Source organism: Grammomys surdaster, unplaced genomic scaffold (assembly GCF_004785775.1).
Source record: "Grammomys surdaster isolate TR1022 unplaced genomic scaffold, NIH_TR_1.0 236, whole genome shotgun sequence".
Lineage (NCBI taxonomy): Eukaryota > Metazoa > Chordata > Mammalia > Rodentia > Muridae > Grammomys > Grammomys surdaster.
Genome location: NW_021604681.1, coordinates 98706 through 118506, shown reverse-complemented (window position 1 = coordinate 118506; position 19801 = coordinate 98706). Strand labels below are relative to the sequence as shown.

At 34.5% G+C, this 19801-nt stretch overlaps 1 protein-coding gene across 3 annotated transcripts in view; it reads right to left on the bottom strand.

Annotated features, from left to right (window-relative positions):
- Lrch2 (leucine rich repeats and calponin homology domain containing 2) overlaps positions 1-19801 on the bottom strand; it is a 75711-nt gene that overhangs the window by 17591 nt on the left and 38319 nt on the right. Inside the window, exons 6-15 of one of the 3 annotated variants that reach the window (XM_028773870.1) lie at positions 17893-18026; positions 15247-15334; positions 14900-15011; positions 14621-14718; positions 14461-14519; positions 12117-12221; positions 6861-6938; positions 5328-5393; positions 620-668; positions 420-536 (exon numbers count right to left, since the gene is read on the bottom strand). In XM_028773870.1, the coding sequence (XP_028629703.1) occupies positions 420-536; positions 620-668; positions 5328-5393; positions 6861-6938; positions 12117-12221; positions 14461-14519; positions 14621-14718; positions 14900-15011; positions 15247-15334; positions 17893-18026 (906 nt within the window). The remainder of the gene's footprint in view (positions 1-419; positions 537-619; positions 669-5327; positions 5394-6860; positions 6939-12116; positions 12222-14460; positions 14520-14620; positions 14719-14899; positions 15012-15246; positions 15335-17892; positions 18027-19801) is intronic. The other 2 variants (XM_028773871.1, XM_028773872.1) reach the window with 2 other exon arrangements.

Here is a 19801-nt window from a genome sequence, read left to right as displayed (position 1 = left end):
CTTACTGAGACAAATTCAATTAAAGTCTTTCTCTGAGCCATGCTTAGTGTTTCACCTCTAAAATACCAGCATAAAAGAGACAGAGGTGGGAAGATACTGATGTGAGACTAACCTGGGCTACATTGTGAAAATCTACCTCAAAAGAAAAAAGAAAAATAAGCATAAAATTAATTGCCACAATGAGCAGTATAACACACAAACATTCATCTTTTTTAACTATTTGAAAATAATCACAGTGTATATGGATAATTTGAGTTACTGAAATTTTGTGGGTATATTTATGTAGCATATCTCTACCCTACACAACAAGGACAATCAGGACGACACAGTTGTGACATTTATTAATTTAAAACAAAAGTGTCAAAAGTAAAAAGTAGTAAGTATGAAATAAAAACAAAATTTTAAATTTATTAATTTACCTTGAAATATTCTTTCCTGAGCTGCTTGCTCCGTCTCCTCTCTTCACTTGGCCAGATTATAGGCTGAGATTCCGGCCACTGTTGATCAACTATTTGATCCTTCTGATTTTCTAATGGCTATAATGAGAAAGGTCTTTTTTTTTAAACTCAACAAATGACAACAAAATAATATATTTGTTATAAATTTTATTTCCCCTTACCTGCCATGCAAGAGGTGATAACGGTGAGTTTCCTTCATCTGCTGAGACACTAAAAAATTAAAGATGCTTTAATATTTCTTAAGGTATTTTTAAATTCATTTCACATACTTTATACACAACAAATTTGTCTTCTCATTGCTTTAATGCAACAACATAAACACTATCCATACCTATATTTCATTTTGTTGTGTTGTGTTGTTTTGTGTTATGTTATGTTATGTTGAGTTATATTGAGATTGTGTCTTACTATGAAGCACTGGATGGCCTGGTACTCAATATGTAGCCTGGGCTAGCCAAGAGGTCATGGCAATTCTCCTGCCTCAACCTTCCAAGGGCTGCAATAAGAAGTAGTAACCACCACATGGGTTAGTAATATTATATAAATTGAAGTTGATGAAATCAACAAATTTTAAATGCCTACTAACTTTGTTCCAAAAGAAACATCAACATGGGTTTATTGTATATTAACCTTATAGATAGGGCAACCTATTTTGGAGAGTATAAATTGAGTACAATATAACAAATATACAGTAAGTACACAGAATATTACTGAAAACAAATTACATTTTAAAAAATCAAGTTATAGGATCAGTGAGGTGAGTGGGCAAATAAAGGTACTAGCTTACCATCAAGCCTGACAACCTGAGTTAGATAGAACCCTGGGTTCCAGATAGTGGACGGGGAGAAGTAACTCCTTGAATCCTTGAAAGTTGTCCTCTGACCTCCACACCTGTGCCATAGCACACATGCACATATATACACATGCACACACATATTAAATAAATACACGAATAAATCCTTTCATAAATGACAACGAATTGAGAAGACAAACATTTGATTGTCTACTGAATCACTAATTATGAGCTTCATCTATGACTTAACAGGGGCTATGGAGGGCCTGTTCCAGCTTCAAGGGATCCAACATCCTCTTCTGGCCTCCATCCACACACATACACACACGTGGCATGCACTCACACCGACACAGAGACAGACAGATACAGACATATATACACACGCAAACCCACTCAAAATGTTTAACAATCTAAAGGACATGGGGTAAAGCGGTGCGTGATGGCTCATAGTGGTCAGCTCAGCACTCACGAGGCTGACATAGCAACATGACTTGGATACCTGGCTAGGCCACAGAGTAAGAACTTGTTTCAAACAGACAGAGAGAGAAGGGAGAGAAGAAGGAACGGATGAAGAAAGAGTAGGAAGATAGAAGATAATAAAATTTTTAATAAAAGTACAAGGGACATCTCTATCCCTAGGGAGTAATAAAATATAAACAAATATGAAAATACAATAATTCCAGAATTTGTAGATTTTTTCCAATAGGAGATAAAGTACAAAATTTTAAGTACAGGACCTTTATGTACAAATGAGGTTTAAACTTACAGAAATTGTAGAATGTGTAAAAAATAATACATAAACTATTGGATGACTATTTGTAAAATACAGAAACAGCAGCAGAGGATGGGTAAGAAAAAGGAGAAAGGGTTGAGAGATTAAAAACCCTAGATTCCTTACCTCTTGTCAAATACAGAAACTTATCAACTAAACAAACTTATTTTAAATGTAAATAAAGAATCCTAGAAATGGATAAGGAAAGATGAATGTCCTGCTTGGTCCAGGTTGCTACACAAAGAGAATTTTTACTCCACGGAGAAGGGAGAAAGAAGCAAGGTAGATTCCAGACAGTCCCTATATTTAGGAGTCAAAGATAAAGGGGCACATATAGCCCAAAGGACAATATAATGAGGCAAGCAAGGACATAGGACAGTGCACGCACGCATGCACATGTGCACACACAGAGACATACACACATACACTCACACTAGACATACATGCATACCTCTTTGAATAAAGCACTTGTCAAGCTCCCTTCACATGTCATACAATGTACACATACCTGCCTGAACTATGCACCTCATATTCTATAACCCCACTTGCACTGGTCAACACACACACACACACACACACCTCTCAATGATGGAATATTGTTCTACTCTCTTAGTAATATCAAAACGAGAACAATTTCTCTTCAAATATATTGCCATTTATATTTTCAGGAATGAAGTGCTTCAGGCCTGATCTGACCTGAAATGACTCTTGAGTACCTGTACAGTAAAGCAAAAGTGTGTTCCCCAGGGAGGTACTGTTGGGGGTGAATAGAGAAAGGTTAGCAGAAGTGGAGTCAATAAAATGTGATCAGATTCTAGAAATATTCCCAATCATCAAAATGATTTGGTAAAGTATTAACTATGCAGTTTGAGAGCAAATGACAAACTGAATGAAGGGGTTTTCAGCTGCTTCACAGTAAGAATGGAGTTAGCACTTTCTGAAGAGGGGGAATATCCAGAAGAAGCACATTTCAGTGCACAACAAGAGCAAGTGTAAGTACAATATGGAGAAGTCAAACATTCATACTGTACATCTAAATGGTAATAACAGGGAAACAACAAAATTCACCATGACGTGGTATATATGAATGCACAGCATACATATAAACACTATAATGTATTTTGGTGCACATATGTATATAAATACTGTGATATATATCAATGCACATTCTTGTATATAAACACTGTTGTATATACTGATGCACACACATATATAAACAAATGAAAATAAGCATATGCACATTTTGAAGAAGGGTATGCTATGTCTTGAATATAGTGTGTTCTTCATGAGGCCCATGTTTGCTGAGAGCTTGAATTTCAGCATTGTGGTTAAACCTTACTAGTGGAACATAAAACACTATTATATGGTGAATGGAGAGCCTGTCTTTGGAAGGGGTTAATGGAGTTTTATAGGAGCTATAGTTGCTTCCTATGAGAATAAGTTGCATTGCATTTTTAAAAAACTAAAATTTAACTTTATTACTAAATCCCTCTGGCTTTCAGTCTTACTGTGTGAACCCTTTTAAAAATACTTCTACCACAGTGAGGTTGGCTACTATGAAGCCCTCACTACAACCATGCAAAAGTGAGCTGACTTCTAAGAGATAAAGCAAAGGCGGGGAAAAATGTAGGCAACATGAAAGTCAGACCAGGATATAGAAATCAAAACACGATAAATCGTAGAATTATGATCCTAAACTCAAAAGGGTGCCACTCAAGAGAGTGCAGCAGATGAGGCTCTGATCTGAGGGTGAAGATAAGCAAAAGCTTGTGATTAACCTCAACATTCTAACCTTTACCATAAAAGGTCTGAGTACCCATTAGAAGGTAATAAATGGGTGTTTCATTGTCAGGTTTGTGTTCTACAGCCTCTAATAATTTCTTTAATAATACAGAAACAATTTAAAACTAAGCAAACCTGAAAAGAGGGGTTATAGACCGAGACTGGCACAGTGACTCAAATGGAAAACAATGGGAGCTGAACCAACATGAGTGCAATAGTAAGAGAGGATGGAAAGATGGCTAGCTTGATGGGAATTTTGCATGACTGACTATATTAGGAAGAAGACATAATAGTGAGATATTTATAAATTTGCCGACTTGGGTGACTACATAAGAAGTTTCATAGTCACCTGGTTAGACAGATGAACCATACAAGAAAAAATGAAGTTGCCGATAGAAATCTACATGGAACTGTGCACTATCAATGGAAATAATTCAGTAAGATGCAAAGATCTGAAGTAAATGTATTGTTGTCAATGCTGTTACTGTACATTAAGACTTCAGATTCTGGGACTGAACTTCAGATGATTCAGTGGTTAAGAATACAGGCTACTGTACCAGAGGACCCAAGTTCAATTCTCAACACCCATATGTCCACTCACAAATATCTGTAATTCCAGTTACAGGTCATTGGACACCTTTATAGAGACATACATGTGGGTGGGCAGAGACATACATGTGGGTGGGCAAAAACCTCAATGTACATTAGATAGATAGATATATAGATAGATAGATAGATAGATAGATAGATAGATAGATAGATAGATAACAGATAGTCAACTTCAGGTTCTGCAATAAGACAAATCAGAGTTTGCATCCTGGCTCTCTCACTTACTATGTGATCTTGAGAAAATTATGATAATTTCCGAGTTTCAGTTTGCTCATGTGTAAAATGAAGATTTCCACAATAACAATTTCATAATTGTATTGTGATGATTGAATAAGGCAATCCATTTGAAGAGATAAGAACAGTGCACATATACCCTAACATCTAACAGTCGGCAACTCGGTGTGTGCCTCTGCATGCCTATCTTTGAAAATTTATACTATGTGAGTGTAGAGCCAGGAGTTAGATGAAGCATAATTTTGATGCCACAAACAACAATAAATAGAAAATTTTGGACCTTCTAATTCTCTTAACATCATATCTGTAAACCTAAGTCATTAAACAAAATCAAGAGTTTAGTAAAACCCAGTGGGAAGTAATGAAAGTGCAAACAGTAACAAAAAATCCACAACCGATGATGAAGAATCAATTATACCTGGTGGTAACATCTGTATAATAAATATTTGTGAATGAATCAAGACAAATGGTAAGCAAATAAGCAAAAAGAATCAGAATCTAGGGGTTTACTTATAGAAAGCTAAACTGAACTCATGTTGTGATGTTTGATCTCCAAGTTATCTACTTATATTAAATCTACGTCATGTATCCAGTAAAAAGGCCTTTTAAGGAAAACCACTGTCAGAGTAGCAAGTCTCATTTTAATACACCAAATATAAGGACTATGATATGTTTATACCTCTTTTCACATTCCACAGTTTGTTTCAGCTTATTTCTCATGACAGAAGTTGAATGATTAAGAATCCTAGAAGTAAATCGACACAGTGATTACAAACTATACTGAAGAGAACATTGCACACATATGACATATTTGTCCCAAATAAACTGCATCTAGGTCATGAAGTTCATTACTAGAAAATGATACTTCAATGTTATTTAGAGTCAGATGCTCATTAACACATTCTTTAAAGTATTAAGTTTACTAAATGTGTCTTGCATCTCGTTTTAGAAACCTTTGCTCTATAAATTTATATGCTATCTAGTCAGAGCATGAATACTCTGTGTATATCTAAGTCTGACACAGAATATAAAGAGATACTTTAGGTACCCTTTTGAGTCATTTTTTATCAGCACAGAAAATAACATGAGTTATTTTTGTAGTTTACAATCATTTTGACAAAAGCCAAATAATAAACATTAATTTTAAAAGCAAAAATCAGTGTTAAATGATAACCCTTTTTAAAATTTTCAAAAATCTCTTAAACCTTCAACAGGAAACAGTATTAGAACAAAAATAAAAAATAATGAATACCTATAAAAGAGAACTATTTGTCCATGGCTTTACCTAATTCCAAGTATTAATCTCAATGTCAACTTTCGCAAATTAGTAATCATCTTCAATTAAAATAAATAAATGAACATATTTAATCATTATTATTATACATAGAAATGTAGATTAATTTTAAAACTAGTGCTGCAATTAATAAAGTATCTATCTTTTAAAAGAATTCGTTAGACATCAACAATCTAAAGAGTATTAAAAAATCTAAATATACTGTATATGAACTAAACACACACTGCTAATTACGGCTCTGTGGGGACTATAGGGCAGTCAGGTGGTGCCAGGCTCACATCTTCACTAGCTTGGCTCAGACCATAACCTCGCTAAAAGGATACAGTGATGTGAGAAAGGTCAAGTATTAGACCCAAACAACTGTATTTCTGAGCCAAACAATCACAGAATTAAGCACATTTAAAAAAAAATATATGTGCATGTGCTATTCATTAGATCCCCAAATGCATAATTACAGAAATAACAAAGGAAAATAGGCTTTAAATAGAGATTTAAAAAAATATAAAAGAAGACAAATGACAATAAATACTACTCAGGAAGGAAAGTCAGAATTATTGTTAGGGGAAACTGGTCAAGCTATTATGATTTTCACCATGATAAAAATGATGGCTCTCCATGCCACTTACTGATACGATGGAATAGAAAACAAATAGTTGAAGCCAGCATAAATGTAAAAAAAAAATGTATAATGTATTTAAATTTTGACCTATGTAGAACTCTGGGATATATACAGAAATTTTGTGTTTTACTATGTGATAAATAAAAACTAAATATCTATTTTACCTAAAAGTCTAATCCAGATTATTAAGACACTTCCCTAACACAGTTCCCAGTACTTATTTAAAGCAAAATGTTAAGACAGTTCAGCCACATAAGTCTGGCCCCTTAATGCTTATGGCTTCCACCAACTCTAGATACCTTGATTTCCGTCCTGCTGCTCTGGTCCTCTGGAAGAGTTTGTCACTGAATGATGTTCTATAACTTAAAGGCCTCCATCTATATTCACATTTCACATATATCAACCAAACCAAAAGATGGGAGAAGGAAGATGGTTTTGGAGAAGACAAGGAAGTCATTAGTAAAGGAAACAGAAAAGAAGGAATGGCTAGGTTTCAAGGGTAAGTATACAAGTAGTTATAACAAATTAATATTAACATAATAGCTCCTCAAACTATGTTGATATAATCAGATACAAAATTACATATCATAATGTGTTTTATAATTCTAAATACAAGCAATAAACTTCTCAAAAGCCACCTTTGATTTCTTTGACCATTTTAGTTTTACTTCATTTATTTGACCTTTAATAATTACTTTTATGTTATTTAGCTATGTCATAAAGTATTTCAGTAGCACATCATTTCTCCGAAAAGCAAAACTCCTAGGACATACCTAAAAAGCAAATAAAATACTTATGAAAATGGAACACATATCAAAATTCTATAAAAATAAGTTAGCAGGGCAATTATATAATGGGAGTCAGTTAACTGAAGCTATTGTAAAATCCACATATAAAATAATCTTTCCTTTAGGATAATAACCAAATATTAAAGAGCTAGCTAAACTCCACAATAAAATCAGTATAATAATCAGGTAAAGCATAATAATCATTTTTATAATGATTACATAAATAAGTAGGGCTGATTAAAATGTAAGGAAATAGATAAATAATGTATAGAGCATCACGACGGTGTTTTTAACAGAATTTCCTTCTTTTATTCTCAAGTCAATATTAAGAATATTCTTGTTTATCATAAATCACACATACACACTTAAAAAATACTCTGATATTAGCATTTTTGTTCTCAGCTCTTTTTTCTCAATTTACTTCTCAATTCTGAAAAGCATGATTTTTATATAAGTTTCATTTAATTGTGGTGAAAATGTTTAGTTATATGTATAAGGTATGAGTTTGATCCCCAATAGCATAAATCATTTTTTAAATTGACATGAAATCTATTAGAGACTCATTTTAAAGTGTGAAATGCACTGTCAAGTATAGGCATAGTGTCATAAGCAGACATATACAATCTATTCATCTCATAAAATTATTTTTAAGATGCTAAGTTTTAAAGATATTTTTGGTTGAGTTTTTTTTCCACGGGGAATGCTAGTTTCCTATACTTTATTTAAGCCACATCTTCCTTAGGAATATGTTCTACAATTTGCGCCCAGTTCCTAGGCTCAAAAATCCTTTAACCCCAGCCCCTGAGTAGTTAGAAAACAGACACACACCACTGTATTAGCTTCACAGAATCTTAATCTGTAAGCAGAGAAATAAGAGACCGCTTTATAATCATCTGAAGCCTTGTGAGTCCGCTCCATGGCACTCTAGTCCCTGACCACTTGCCCCACAGTTTTTGGTTAATAATTTTGTCTTCTTTAATTTTTTCTTAATCTTTTAGGACGGTATTATTCATAAAATAAAAGCAAAAACTTCCTCAGCAAATAAAAAGTTTTAACTAACTAGTATAGGGTAAACAAGTGGCAAAGGAGCTATGACAAAATCATCATGGAACTCAACATGGGTGTTGTTCCAATCAAGCCTAGTTTGAGACTATAAACATGGTTCCTTTTAGCCTAGACCTAAAATTATGTTTAATTTCAAGCAATGGTAAGCAAAAGAACAACTCAGTATGTAGTCAAGGCAGGAGTCCTGGGTGGTTAGGGGTAATATGTTCTGGTACATATGGTTAATCTTATACTATATGAATAATCTTTAAACAGGAATAACAATAAACAAAAGACCAAAAATCTATAATCATTTTATTAAAACCTAAAAAATAAATTGTACATCTGCTCTGTAGAACTTTTAAAAAGTGAGTTTACTTCTCCTTTACCTAGTAAGTGAGAGTTACATTTTGTCTTATGGGAAAAGATTGCTATTTTTAAAAAGACTCTACAATCCTTGTTATTTTTCTCATAGTGAAAAAGAGCAATGCTTAATATAAATAGTTCTTATATTATTATCTGATAACATATAAAAAGATAATTAATAAGAAAATCAGATAAAGACAAAATTAGCTTTATATATCTCTTGAATTAAAGTGTTTACAGAGAATATAGAAATTTTGTCTAAACAAATGAATTCTGTTAACTTTAAATATTACAATTTTTAAGAATTCAATCAACAAACATTATAATGCTGTTCATTCGGTGTTAATAGGCAGAAGTCACAATGCTAGGTGCCATTTTGTACTAATTACAAAGGCAACACCAAAGCAAACCCTACAAAAGTTGGCCTACTCAGATGATCCCTAATCTAAATTACAGGGAATAATTAAGAAACAGAGATAGAAAAAACTAAATATAAGAAGTAAAGATGAAAATATAGAAATTACTATGAATGGCAAGTTTAAATCTAAAACAAAAGTCTCACAGGGAAAATGAATATTACTGTAGATTCTTAAAATTATCACTATTCTCTTCTCATAATGAAAAATAAATATAAATCTGCAAGCTAAAGGAAACATGAACTCAAGTAATTTTTATGTCCCAAGAGCTGGTGGTAGTATGCTTCACTAAGTCAAACCACCCAAGTGATCAACACACAAGCTCCACAAAACCTTACTGTGACAAGTTTGTAAAAGGCAGATTAGAGCACACTATTTGGTTATTAAAACCCAAATGATCAACCCTGAAAACATACAAACAATTTATACAGACTGAGCAGGTTGTATACATGTATTTAGGAGTGTGTGTGTGTCTGTATACAAAATAAATATATATGCAAAACATGTACATATATCTACACATATAGACATATAACAACAATTAAAGGAAAAAGTCCATGAATTGGAGGATTATGTAGGATATTAGATGGAGAAAAGAGAAAATGGAAATTAGATAATCACATTATAATCTCAAAAGTTATTTTTAGGGGGCACATAAATGAATTGTTAGAAAAGATTAAACAGTAAACCACACAGAAACATTAACATAAAGCAGTGATACAAGAAAAGCAATGTAAACTGAGAATGAAAATTCATTAAAAAATGATAAAGACAGGTAAGTGATATTTTCTGGTACAACATTTTAAAAAGAAAACATAATTGCTGGTCAAAAATGGTACTAGATGGCTACTTATCGTATTATCCATTGTCCGCTTCTTTACCTAAAAGCAGATTCAATACTTCTCATGTAATACATTTGCTTATTTTGTCTTTCTGGTTTTACATACGCATTTCTTTTGTGTATGCCTGTCAGTTTTGCAAACTTGCATGCATCAGCATTTGTGGAAAACTCAGAAGACAACCTGTGGGGTTAGGTTCTCTGCTTCTGCCATAGGCTTCAGGGATCAAACTCAAGTTGTCAGATTTGTCCACAAGTACCTTTATGCGCTGAGCCATCTCACCAGCACTGTAGGGTTTGCTTGTTTTGTAGTACTGGAAATTCAAATTAGGCCACTACACATGCTGGACAATAGTTCCACCACTTAGTTAGACACGCAGGACACTCATTTGCTACATCCTCTCAGGGCTGGTTTTGAATTATGAGACACAGCTTTATACAGCCCAGGCTGGCTATCAACTGGTCACCCTCAGCCTCATTAGGTTTGGGATTAGAGGCAGGCATCACTATACCCAGATGCTAAGCATTCTTTTAAGTATGCATGTATGTATATGTCACTTTGTATCACATGTGTGGATTCCTTTGGAGGTCAGAAATTGGATCCCCTGGTCTCCCCAGGAGACCACCGAACTTGGGTGATGGAAAAAAAATTCCAGTATTCTAGAAAAGCAAAAAGTTTCCTTAATCCCTAAACTATCCATCATTCCAGTGCCAGATGCTAAGATTTAATGATATATTTAAAACAAATGCCAATATATTTAAATATAAAATGGCTCAAGACATGATCATCATGTTAATTATAAACATGTATTTTGAATAAGTAAAAAGAAATACTACTTATTCTTCCTAAATATAGCAAAATTATTTTATTAATTTCCTCATGAAAAAGAAACAAATATTTCAGCCAAAATTATCAAAGTAAGATTCTCAGTAAATGTAGATAGTAGTAAGATAGCACATTTCTTATACAAAAGCTGGGCTTTGGCCTCAGTAGGTAAACTGTCTACTATGCAAGCATGAGGACTTGCATTCAGATTTATTTTTTCTCAAATCATAATTCATTCACACAGGGGTTATAAACACAGAAAGGCAGGACATGGGGAAGGGGATGACACTGGAGTGTGGGTGTCCAGGGGGAATACAGATATCTTTCAGAACCGGGTATTGTCTGTGTGAAGGTTCAAGGGACAGATCATTAGCATTCAGATTTTCTGCACTCACATAAAAGTCCAGGAATGGCTACCATGCGTGTATAAATCATGATCTGATGAGGATGGTGGACCCTGAAGACTCAGTGGTCAGTACCTCTAGCTAAAAAGTGAGCATGAGCTTTAGTGAAATATAATGTAAAGAGCATGTAAAGAAGACACCTGATTTGGACCTCTGACTTCCATGTGTGCACACACATTCATACACTCCACACAGAAAATATTTAAATAAACTTAGCTTGATTATATACTCATGAATGAAATGCCTTGCTTGTTGGCAAAGATATATATTTAAAGAAAGCTGAACTACAGGGAGAAAACACTGTTCACCCAAGAAACACTGAAGTGTGAACTTGAGGTACTCAAATTCTGAACTGATTTACGCAACAATTAAATAATTCACCACTATTCTTGGGAAATAGTATATCCCAAATAACTAAGAATCTGTTATAAAAATCTAATAAATAAACCTTACTAGTATAGTTCATACTTAGAAAGAAATGCTTATAGTGTAAATAATGTTACTGTGAGCTATGATCAATATAGGCAGATAAATCAGTTACTATGATTAACACAGAAGTAAAATGTGAGGTACATTAACTAAGGCTGGGGTATAGCTACAGAGCAGATGTCTTGCCCGCCACAAATAAAACCCTGACTTTCATCACCAGCACCCTCAAAATAAATAAATATAGTGCCGAACTGAGTACACTCTTTTAGTTTTATATATATAAAAGTTTATATTTATCTCCTACGGATTTCCTTCTGATCTTTTAACCACTTGAAAACAAATACTTAAAGGCTCCTATTGTTTACTTGAAACTTCATCTCCTTAAGTTGATCATCTTTTACGGATAAGATCTGACTACTCAAATCTCATTACTGAAAAGAATACCTGTTCTTCTGTTCTTGCTTCAGTAACTGGGCAGCTATCTTCCTCAAATCAGTTACTTCTTTCAACTCATCTTCTTCCTCTGGAAGTAACTGTTCTTTGTCAAGTCTGAAACAAACACAGTTATTCAAAAAGTAAAGCCAACTGTACTGTGTCAACATCTAGATATTGAAACTGTCATTTATAAATGCCATGTGAAATACTAAAATGAGATATAAGGAATTTTAGGAAAATACATCTGCATTCTCTACTCAATGGAACTGTAGCTATCAAGTAGTGCTGAATTTAAAATGTATAATGGTCACCATAACCTAACAATACACATTGCTCAATTATAAAAAGGACTGAAAAGCTTCACATGTCGTGTTCTTAAAAATAAAGAAAAACTACTATCAAAATGTTTTATTTTGCCACAGTGTTTCGAGAACTTTACTCATTTGGATTTTAAAAAGCTCCATGTAAAACAACAACAAAAAAAACCAGTTTATATAGGAGGAATGTAAAATTTATTCAAGTGACATTTTCATTTCCAGAAATTATTAAAATATATTCAAATATTAATAAAATTTATTTTATTAAATAATTTGCATTTAGATTTCCAGCACTCACATAAAAATCCAGGGATGGCCATATCCTGATTGGCTACAGGTACTGATCATTGAGCTCCACAGTCCACTACCCTCACCAGATCAAGGTTTATAGATTTATTAAGAAATAATAAAAATATTCATATTTTCCAGTACATCATTTTAACATGAAAAACTAAATTAAAAATGAGTTGTTCTCAAAATTCTCATTATTTTATGTCAAAAGCACTTAATTTAATAAAAATAACCATAAATAACAATAATTTCAACAACAATATTACATGTCATGACATCTTACAGACACTGGTGCCACTCAAACTTAAGGCACTCTCTCCATTTTATGAGGAAAGAAATTAATAGAAGGAAATCTAAAGAATACAACAAAATGGTGTCACAGGATTGTAACCTTGGGAGCCTAAGGCAGGAAATCACAATTTCACGGCAGCTCAGGACTACAGAATGAGGCCCTGTTTAGCCTTGAAAATATAGCGAAACCCTGTCAAAAATACAATTAATACAAAATAAAAAGAGGGCTGAATCCATAAGCAAGGCATTTCTATCACTCTTTCTAAGGCTCTGAGAACATTATAGAAGATACAGAGGAAAACAAAAGCCAAAAAGGTATAGTGAAGAGCTGTAAACAGTTACTTCACAAAAACAAAAACAAACAAACAAACAAAAAAACATAGTTAGCTTCTTTTGGGCCAAAAAAGACCTATCAAAAATAGGTCAAGGAAGCAGGGAATTCATGGCGCACTAACCATCACTTCTGAACTACTGGCAATTGATAGAGTTTGGGACAGAGTGAACCACTGTGTTTAGTTGTATATCCATTACTGAGTCACCCCATTTCAATTAATCTCAGTGGGCCACAGAACAAAATGAAGAGACATGAACCATGTGCTAGAAATGTCAGTGGAGAGTAGAGATAATAGGCATAGTTGTGACATGGGGAATGAGAACGACTACTTCACCTCGTATACATCTGTAAAATTGTCTAAAATCTCATTAATAAAGTAGAATTGAGTCTATACCTCAGTGGTAGAGTGTACTTGTCTAGTACCATGCTGAAGACTGAACAGTCGATCCTCAGTATTACAAAAGAAGAAAAGATTACAAAACAAAGCTTCCCTACTGAGTAAGAGAGATGATTATTAACAAGTGCTTAGAAAATGAACCCAGGTCTAGGTGTGTAGTTTAGAGAATATGTGTTTATCAGGCATGAGGCCTGGAGTTCAAACCATAGCAGTCAACAAGATTACCAAAAAAGTCACTTGAAGGAAACACATTGTGCAGAGAAAACTAGGAAAGCTGGGAGAAAACTCAATTCTGACACTGGGTATTAGGGAAGAGCTTTTAATATACAGTATATATCCTTTTATCAGATAATATAAAATGTTAAATCAAGAAACGGAAAGCTCAAGTTCGAGAAATTCAAAACTCTGGGCCTCAGTTTCCTTACTGACAAAATGATGCTGATGGCATTGCTATGAAGAACTCAAATGAAGCAGGATTTGTGAGGACATAGTCCTTCTAGGTAGCAAAATAGTAGGCATGATTATTATTCAACTTCAAGGGAAAAAGCAAATGTCTATTATAATTGTTACTTTGAAGTACTTGAAAGTTAACTATGTAAACATGGCATGGGGAAATGCAATGGCAAATGAAAAACTTCTCAAGTGCCCTCAAGTAGGAACACATAATGAATAAATCAAGTATTCATAATTCACACTGTATTTTAAAAATGAAAGCATACTTACTTTTTTTCATTTGCTGGTTCTTCATTTTTCTGAGTTTTTTCAGAGCACTTTTCTTTCCCCTTATAAAAAGCAAAATTGTCATTTTAAATTACATGGTATACTTTTATATGATCAGGATGAAGTAAATGTTAACAATGGTCGTTGAGCTTTGCTTACTTACCTTAAGGAAAGAAACAAATGATCCAATGTGTGAATCGCCTTGTTCAGGAACTGCTACGTCTTCCGTGTTGGGGTCAATAAAATCATACACCTCCTGGTCTAGGTACAGATTAATATTATGAAATATAATAGATGTTCGTGCTCATGATAAAGGTTCCTTTTTTCAATATAAGTTATATCTTAAGATCTTAAAACTTTTGAAGTCTATTTTAAATAAAACTATGATTTTTAATATGAGCTGTGTAAATGAATTAAACCGAAGAGACACCAAATGAATTACCTTTCTGAGAATCCGGCTTGCTTCCTGTTATATGACTGTCATTTCTTGATGTTTGCTCTCTATTCGATTCCGAGACTTGAGAGTGAAGGCTGATTGTGTCATCATCTGATGGCTGAAAGGAACAAGCACACAGTACAAATGAAACACATAAGGAAGCTTTGGCTTCCTTGATTAAACAGGAATTACAAAACTTTTGCTTTACAGTAGGTACTCTTTCATTTGAAGTTATAAAATATAACAAAAATTATGTCTGCCTATAAAAGGAAACTCCCATGCATACAAGTGCCTCTTTTTGAAAGCTCTAAGAAATAGCAAAACAACACAGGCCAGCAAGAGAAAAGGCTCACTTCCGTTGTAGACAATCGCTTCTCTCCATTATCGCTTCCAATTCCAGAGTCAGGGCCATGATTTTTATTTGGATAAAAATCTTCCATGCTGCAGAAAGAGAAATCCTTTGAGCAGCTAGAATTTTTTTTCTTAAATACACAATGCAAGTTAGGCTAAACTGTCCCTAGATAATTCAAAATGCATACTTTTAATGTCAAATATTCTTAAAAGAGGAAATACCAGAAAGTTTCCTATAAAATATTTTATTCATGTCATTTAAGCATGACTGCAGGCCTGGCTGCACCAACCTATAGCTTGAAAGACATAGCTGGAGGATCCTCAGAGTAACAGACCAGACTGGTTTACATCCAGGCCAGAAAGTGAAACCTTTTCTCAACAAAACAAAACACACTAAAAATCTTCAACTTTGCTGGATGGTGGTGGTGCATGCCTTTAATCCCAGAACTCTGGAGGTAGAGGGAGAAGGATGCCTGTGAGTTGGAGCCTGATCTACAGAGTGAGTTCCAGCACAGTCAAAGGCTACACAGAGAAATCCTGTCTTGAAGAACAAAAAAAAAAATAATGATGATAATAATAATAGGTTATTTATTATAATTACTCAACACCTCAAAGCAATATTCCCTGACCAAAGCCTTGAAATATGACTAGAGATATTTCTTTCAAAGTCTGTCACAATTTCAAATTTTGCGTATATGTAAGAGGTTCCAATAAATTCATCGTAAGTTGAAAAAAATATTTCATATTAAAAGGCATTCACCATGTGTCTTAAACATCATACTTAGCAACACTCAGTCCCCTGTAGAGTATTGCTTGTCTACCCTTGGGATTCAGCAACAGCTCACTGTCACTGCCCAGCAGCACAAGGGTATACTTACATTGTACATTGGCATCCCCAGAAAAGTTGAGAATTCAGAATTCAAGAATGGTCTCTGCTGACTGCATGTAACTTAAGTACCATGGAATACTTGAAAAATGGTAACATGAACCATCATATGCCAGGTATCACTTGTGACTGTGTGTATTAGAGGGGGAAAGGAGGAGAGGGAGAGGGAAGGGGAGGGGGAGAGTAAGGGGGAAAAAACAGGCATGCTATTGTCTGAATGTGTTGTAAATTTAATTCCTAATGCAAAAGCATCTGCTTCTGGGGTCTGGTAGGGGGGGTTGGCCAAAAGTGTGGTGTCTTGGCAAAGATTAACCTTTCTAATGTAGTAGTTATTTTCTTGTCCTGGAAATAGTTTTGTCGTGGGAGTAAATTTGACACCATATTCACATCTCTCAAGTTCTTTTCCTTATCTGTTACCTTTCGACATGTCACTGATTATTCCTCCCCTATCTTGGACTTAAACATTCTCCAAAACTATGAGCCGCAAAAAAGTCTACTACTTAAAATCATAGCAGTACAACATGAACTCTTATTTGTTTCCTTGTTTTGTTTGTTCACTGATTCTTCCACCTAGACTGTGAGTTCCACGAGATGCTAAGACCAACATGTACAGCTTTCAACACAATACACCATGAGTCTAACAGCAGGCATTCAACCACTATGTATATCAGAAAGGACTGAGAAAAAATAAACACCATTAATGATAAAGTATCTCACCTGCAAAAATAACAAAGATATTAATAGAGATTAGTATAGATATTAATCCTAATTTCAATAGACTATTAATGTTGCTGGACTACTAATATTAATCAAAATAAAATTTAGAAATTAATATAATACTTAAATATTTCATGTAGGTAAGAGAAAGATTCATGGGAAAGTGCTACTTGGGAATTCAAGGCCTTTACTGTTAACAGTAGTACTTACTACAATGCCATCCAAAACATCAAATTTATCATATAAATCAATGACAAACCTTTAAATATTTCAGGTGGACACAGTCACTCTTTCTGTAGTCTTACCCCACTCCAAGTTATTTTCCATATTTCTGGATAGAATTGTGTTTTGGAAAAGTCTTTCAGACCAATCTACATCTTGAGTATGAATTAAAAAGAACAACATATCTACCATATTAAAATGTCATAAAGAAGACACCACAATCAAAGACCTATAGTATATGAATTTTGACAAGGAGATAAAGAGGTACAGCTGAATGGTAGGGCAGTTGTCTCATATAAAACAGTCTCTGCACTGAACTCCCAGTACTCCAGGAAAAGAAAACTCACACACATGTACACACACACACACAGGGCTGGGGAAGGGTTCAGCAACAGAACACTTGCTTAGATTGAAAATTTAACATTGGAAAAAGAAAAGAACATTAGCATAAAGATGAAAGGCACCTCTAAAATATCTTCCTCTTCCCTCTAAGTCAGTTGAACATCAAATTCAACTAGCCATTACAAGTATTAATATGGTGATAAAAAGGAGGTTAACAGTTGTCAGAGAAGATTACAATTGTGTGACTTAAACTGTAAAATATTTACATTTTCAATGCTAAAATAATAACTACCAAAAGAAAAATCTCACATTTAGTTCAGTATCACAGAGGCTATTCAATGAAAATTTCAATAAAGTCTTTTAAACACTGGTTTAATTAGGTTAAATATATTCAGTATACTAGTGAATGAATGTTGTAATGATATCCTTTACAACAACTTAAGATAATCGTTGTCCAAAGCTGTAAGACTATTTACATTACCTGTCTGTAAGAGGCTGAGAAGGCATTCTTTTATTCAGTGATGGGAGATCCAGGGAGTCTGGTTTCTTATCCATTCTACAACAAGCTTGAATATTTAAGTACTTAAATATGTGTACTTTACCCTTTAAGCATATCTGTAAACAAAAAGTGAAGTATTTAGTAACAAGTTTAAATTCAAATATTTATTTTTATGTGTATGAGTGCTTTGCCTGAAAGAATATATACCATGTGTGTGCCATATGGCAGAGTCCAGAAGAGGACACAAGATCCTTGGAATTAGAGATGGTTAGGAGCCACCATGTGGGGGCTGGAAAATGAATTCATGTACTCTTCAAAAAGAGGAAGTGCACTTAACTGCTGAGCAAACTCTCTGTCCCACAACTGCAAATACAATGGAGTACTATCAAGTGATTTATGTACTGAAATAATCTCAAATAATGCTAAGATATCACAACCAGTATGTTAAAGAATTCTGTGTATAGAGCAAGATAGGAAAATGTGACAATACTGTAACATTTAGATACAATAGTAGAAATCTACTATCAACTTATCAAAAAGTGCTCTATATTATTTTTTTCTTAGTTGAGAATGGGGTTAGTTTTTTCTTTCCTTCTACTAATTAAAAATAGACCGTTTTACAATATTTTCTGATCATGGTTTCCCCTAACTCAACCCGGATCCTCTCTACTTCCAAACTCACCTAAATCCACATTCTTTATTATTATTATTATTATTATTATTATTATTATTATTGCTGTTATACAAAATAAAATTTATAAACTAAATAGAACAAAACAAAAACAAAGAAAATGGACAAAAACCACATAAAATGCTGAAATACATACCTCATTCTCATAAAAAACAATAAAACCAAATTGGAAACCACAATATATAAACAAAAGTTCTCCTAGGCATATACCCAGAAGATGCTCGAACATATAACAAGGACATATGCTCAACTATGTTCATAGCAGCCTTATTTATAATAGCCAGGAGCTGGAAAGAACCCAGATGTCCTTCAACAGAGGAATGGATTCAAAAAATGTGGTATATTTACACAATGGAGTATTACTCAGCTATTAAAAACAATGAATTCGAGAGGTTCCTAGGTAAATGGATGGAACTAGAAATTATCATCCTGAGTGAGGTAAGCCAATCACAAAAGAACACACATGGTATTCACTCACTGATTATTGGATATTAGCCCAGAACCTTGAAATGCCCAAGATGCAACTCACAGGCCACATGAAGCTCATGAAGAAGGAAGACCAAGTGGGGATGATTCTGTCCTTCTTAGAAGGAGCAACAAAATACTCAAGGGAGCAAATATGGAGACAAAGTGAGGGGCAGAAACTGAAGGAGGGGCCGTCTGAAGACCATTCCACCTGAGTATCCATCCCATGTACAGTCACCAAAGGTAGAGGCTGATGTGGAAGTCAGGAAGTGCATGCTGATAAGAGCCTGATATGGATGTCACCTCAGAGGTCTTCAAGAGTCTGACATACTCAGAGGCAGATGCTCACAACTAGCCATTGAACTGATCATGGGGTTCTCAATGAAGGAGTTAGAGTGAAGACCATTGGAGCTGAAAGGGTTTGTGCCCCCATGAGGAGAGCAACAATACCAACCAACCAGAGCTCCCAGGATCTAAACCACCAGCCTGGGAGCACTTAGAGAGGGATCCAGGGCTTCACCTGAATATGTAAGAGTGGAGGGCCCTGCTGGGCATAGGTGGAAGAAGAGAACCTTGACCTCATGAAGGCTGAACGCCCCAGGGGGTGGGAATTTTGAGGGTGGGGAGGTGGGAGTGGGGGGGGTAGATAGAGGTTACATCCACAGAGAAGAAGGAGAAGGGGTGAGGGGATAGGGGGTTCCTGGGTGGGTGGGGGATGGGGTAAGGGGACAACAT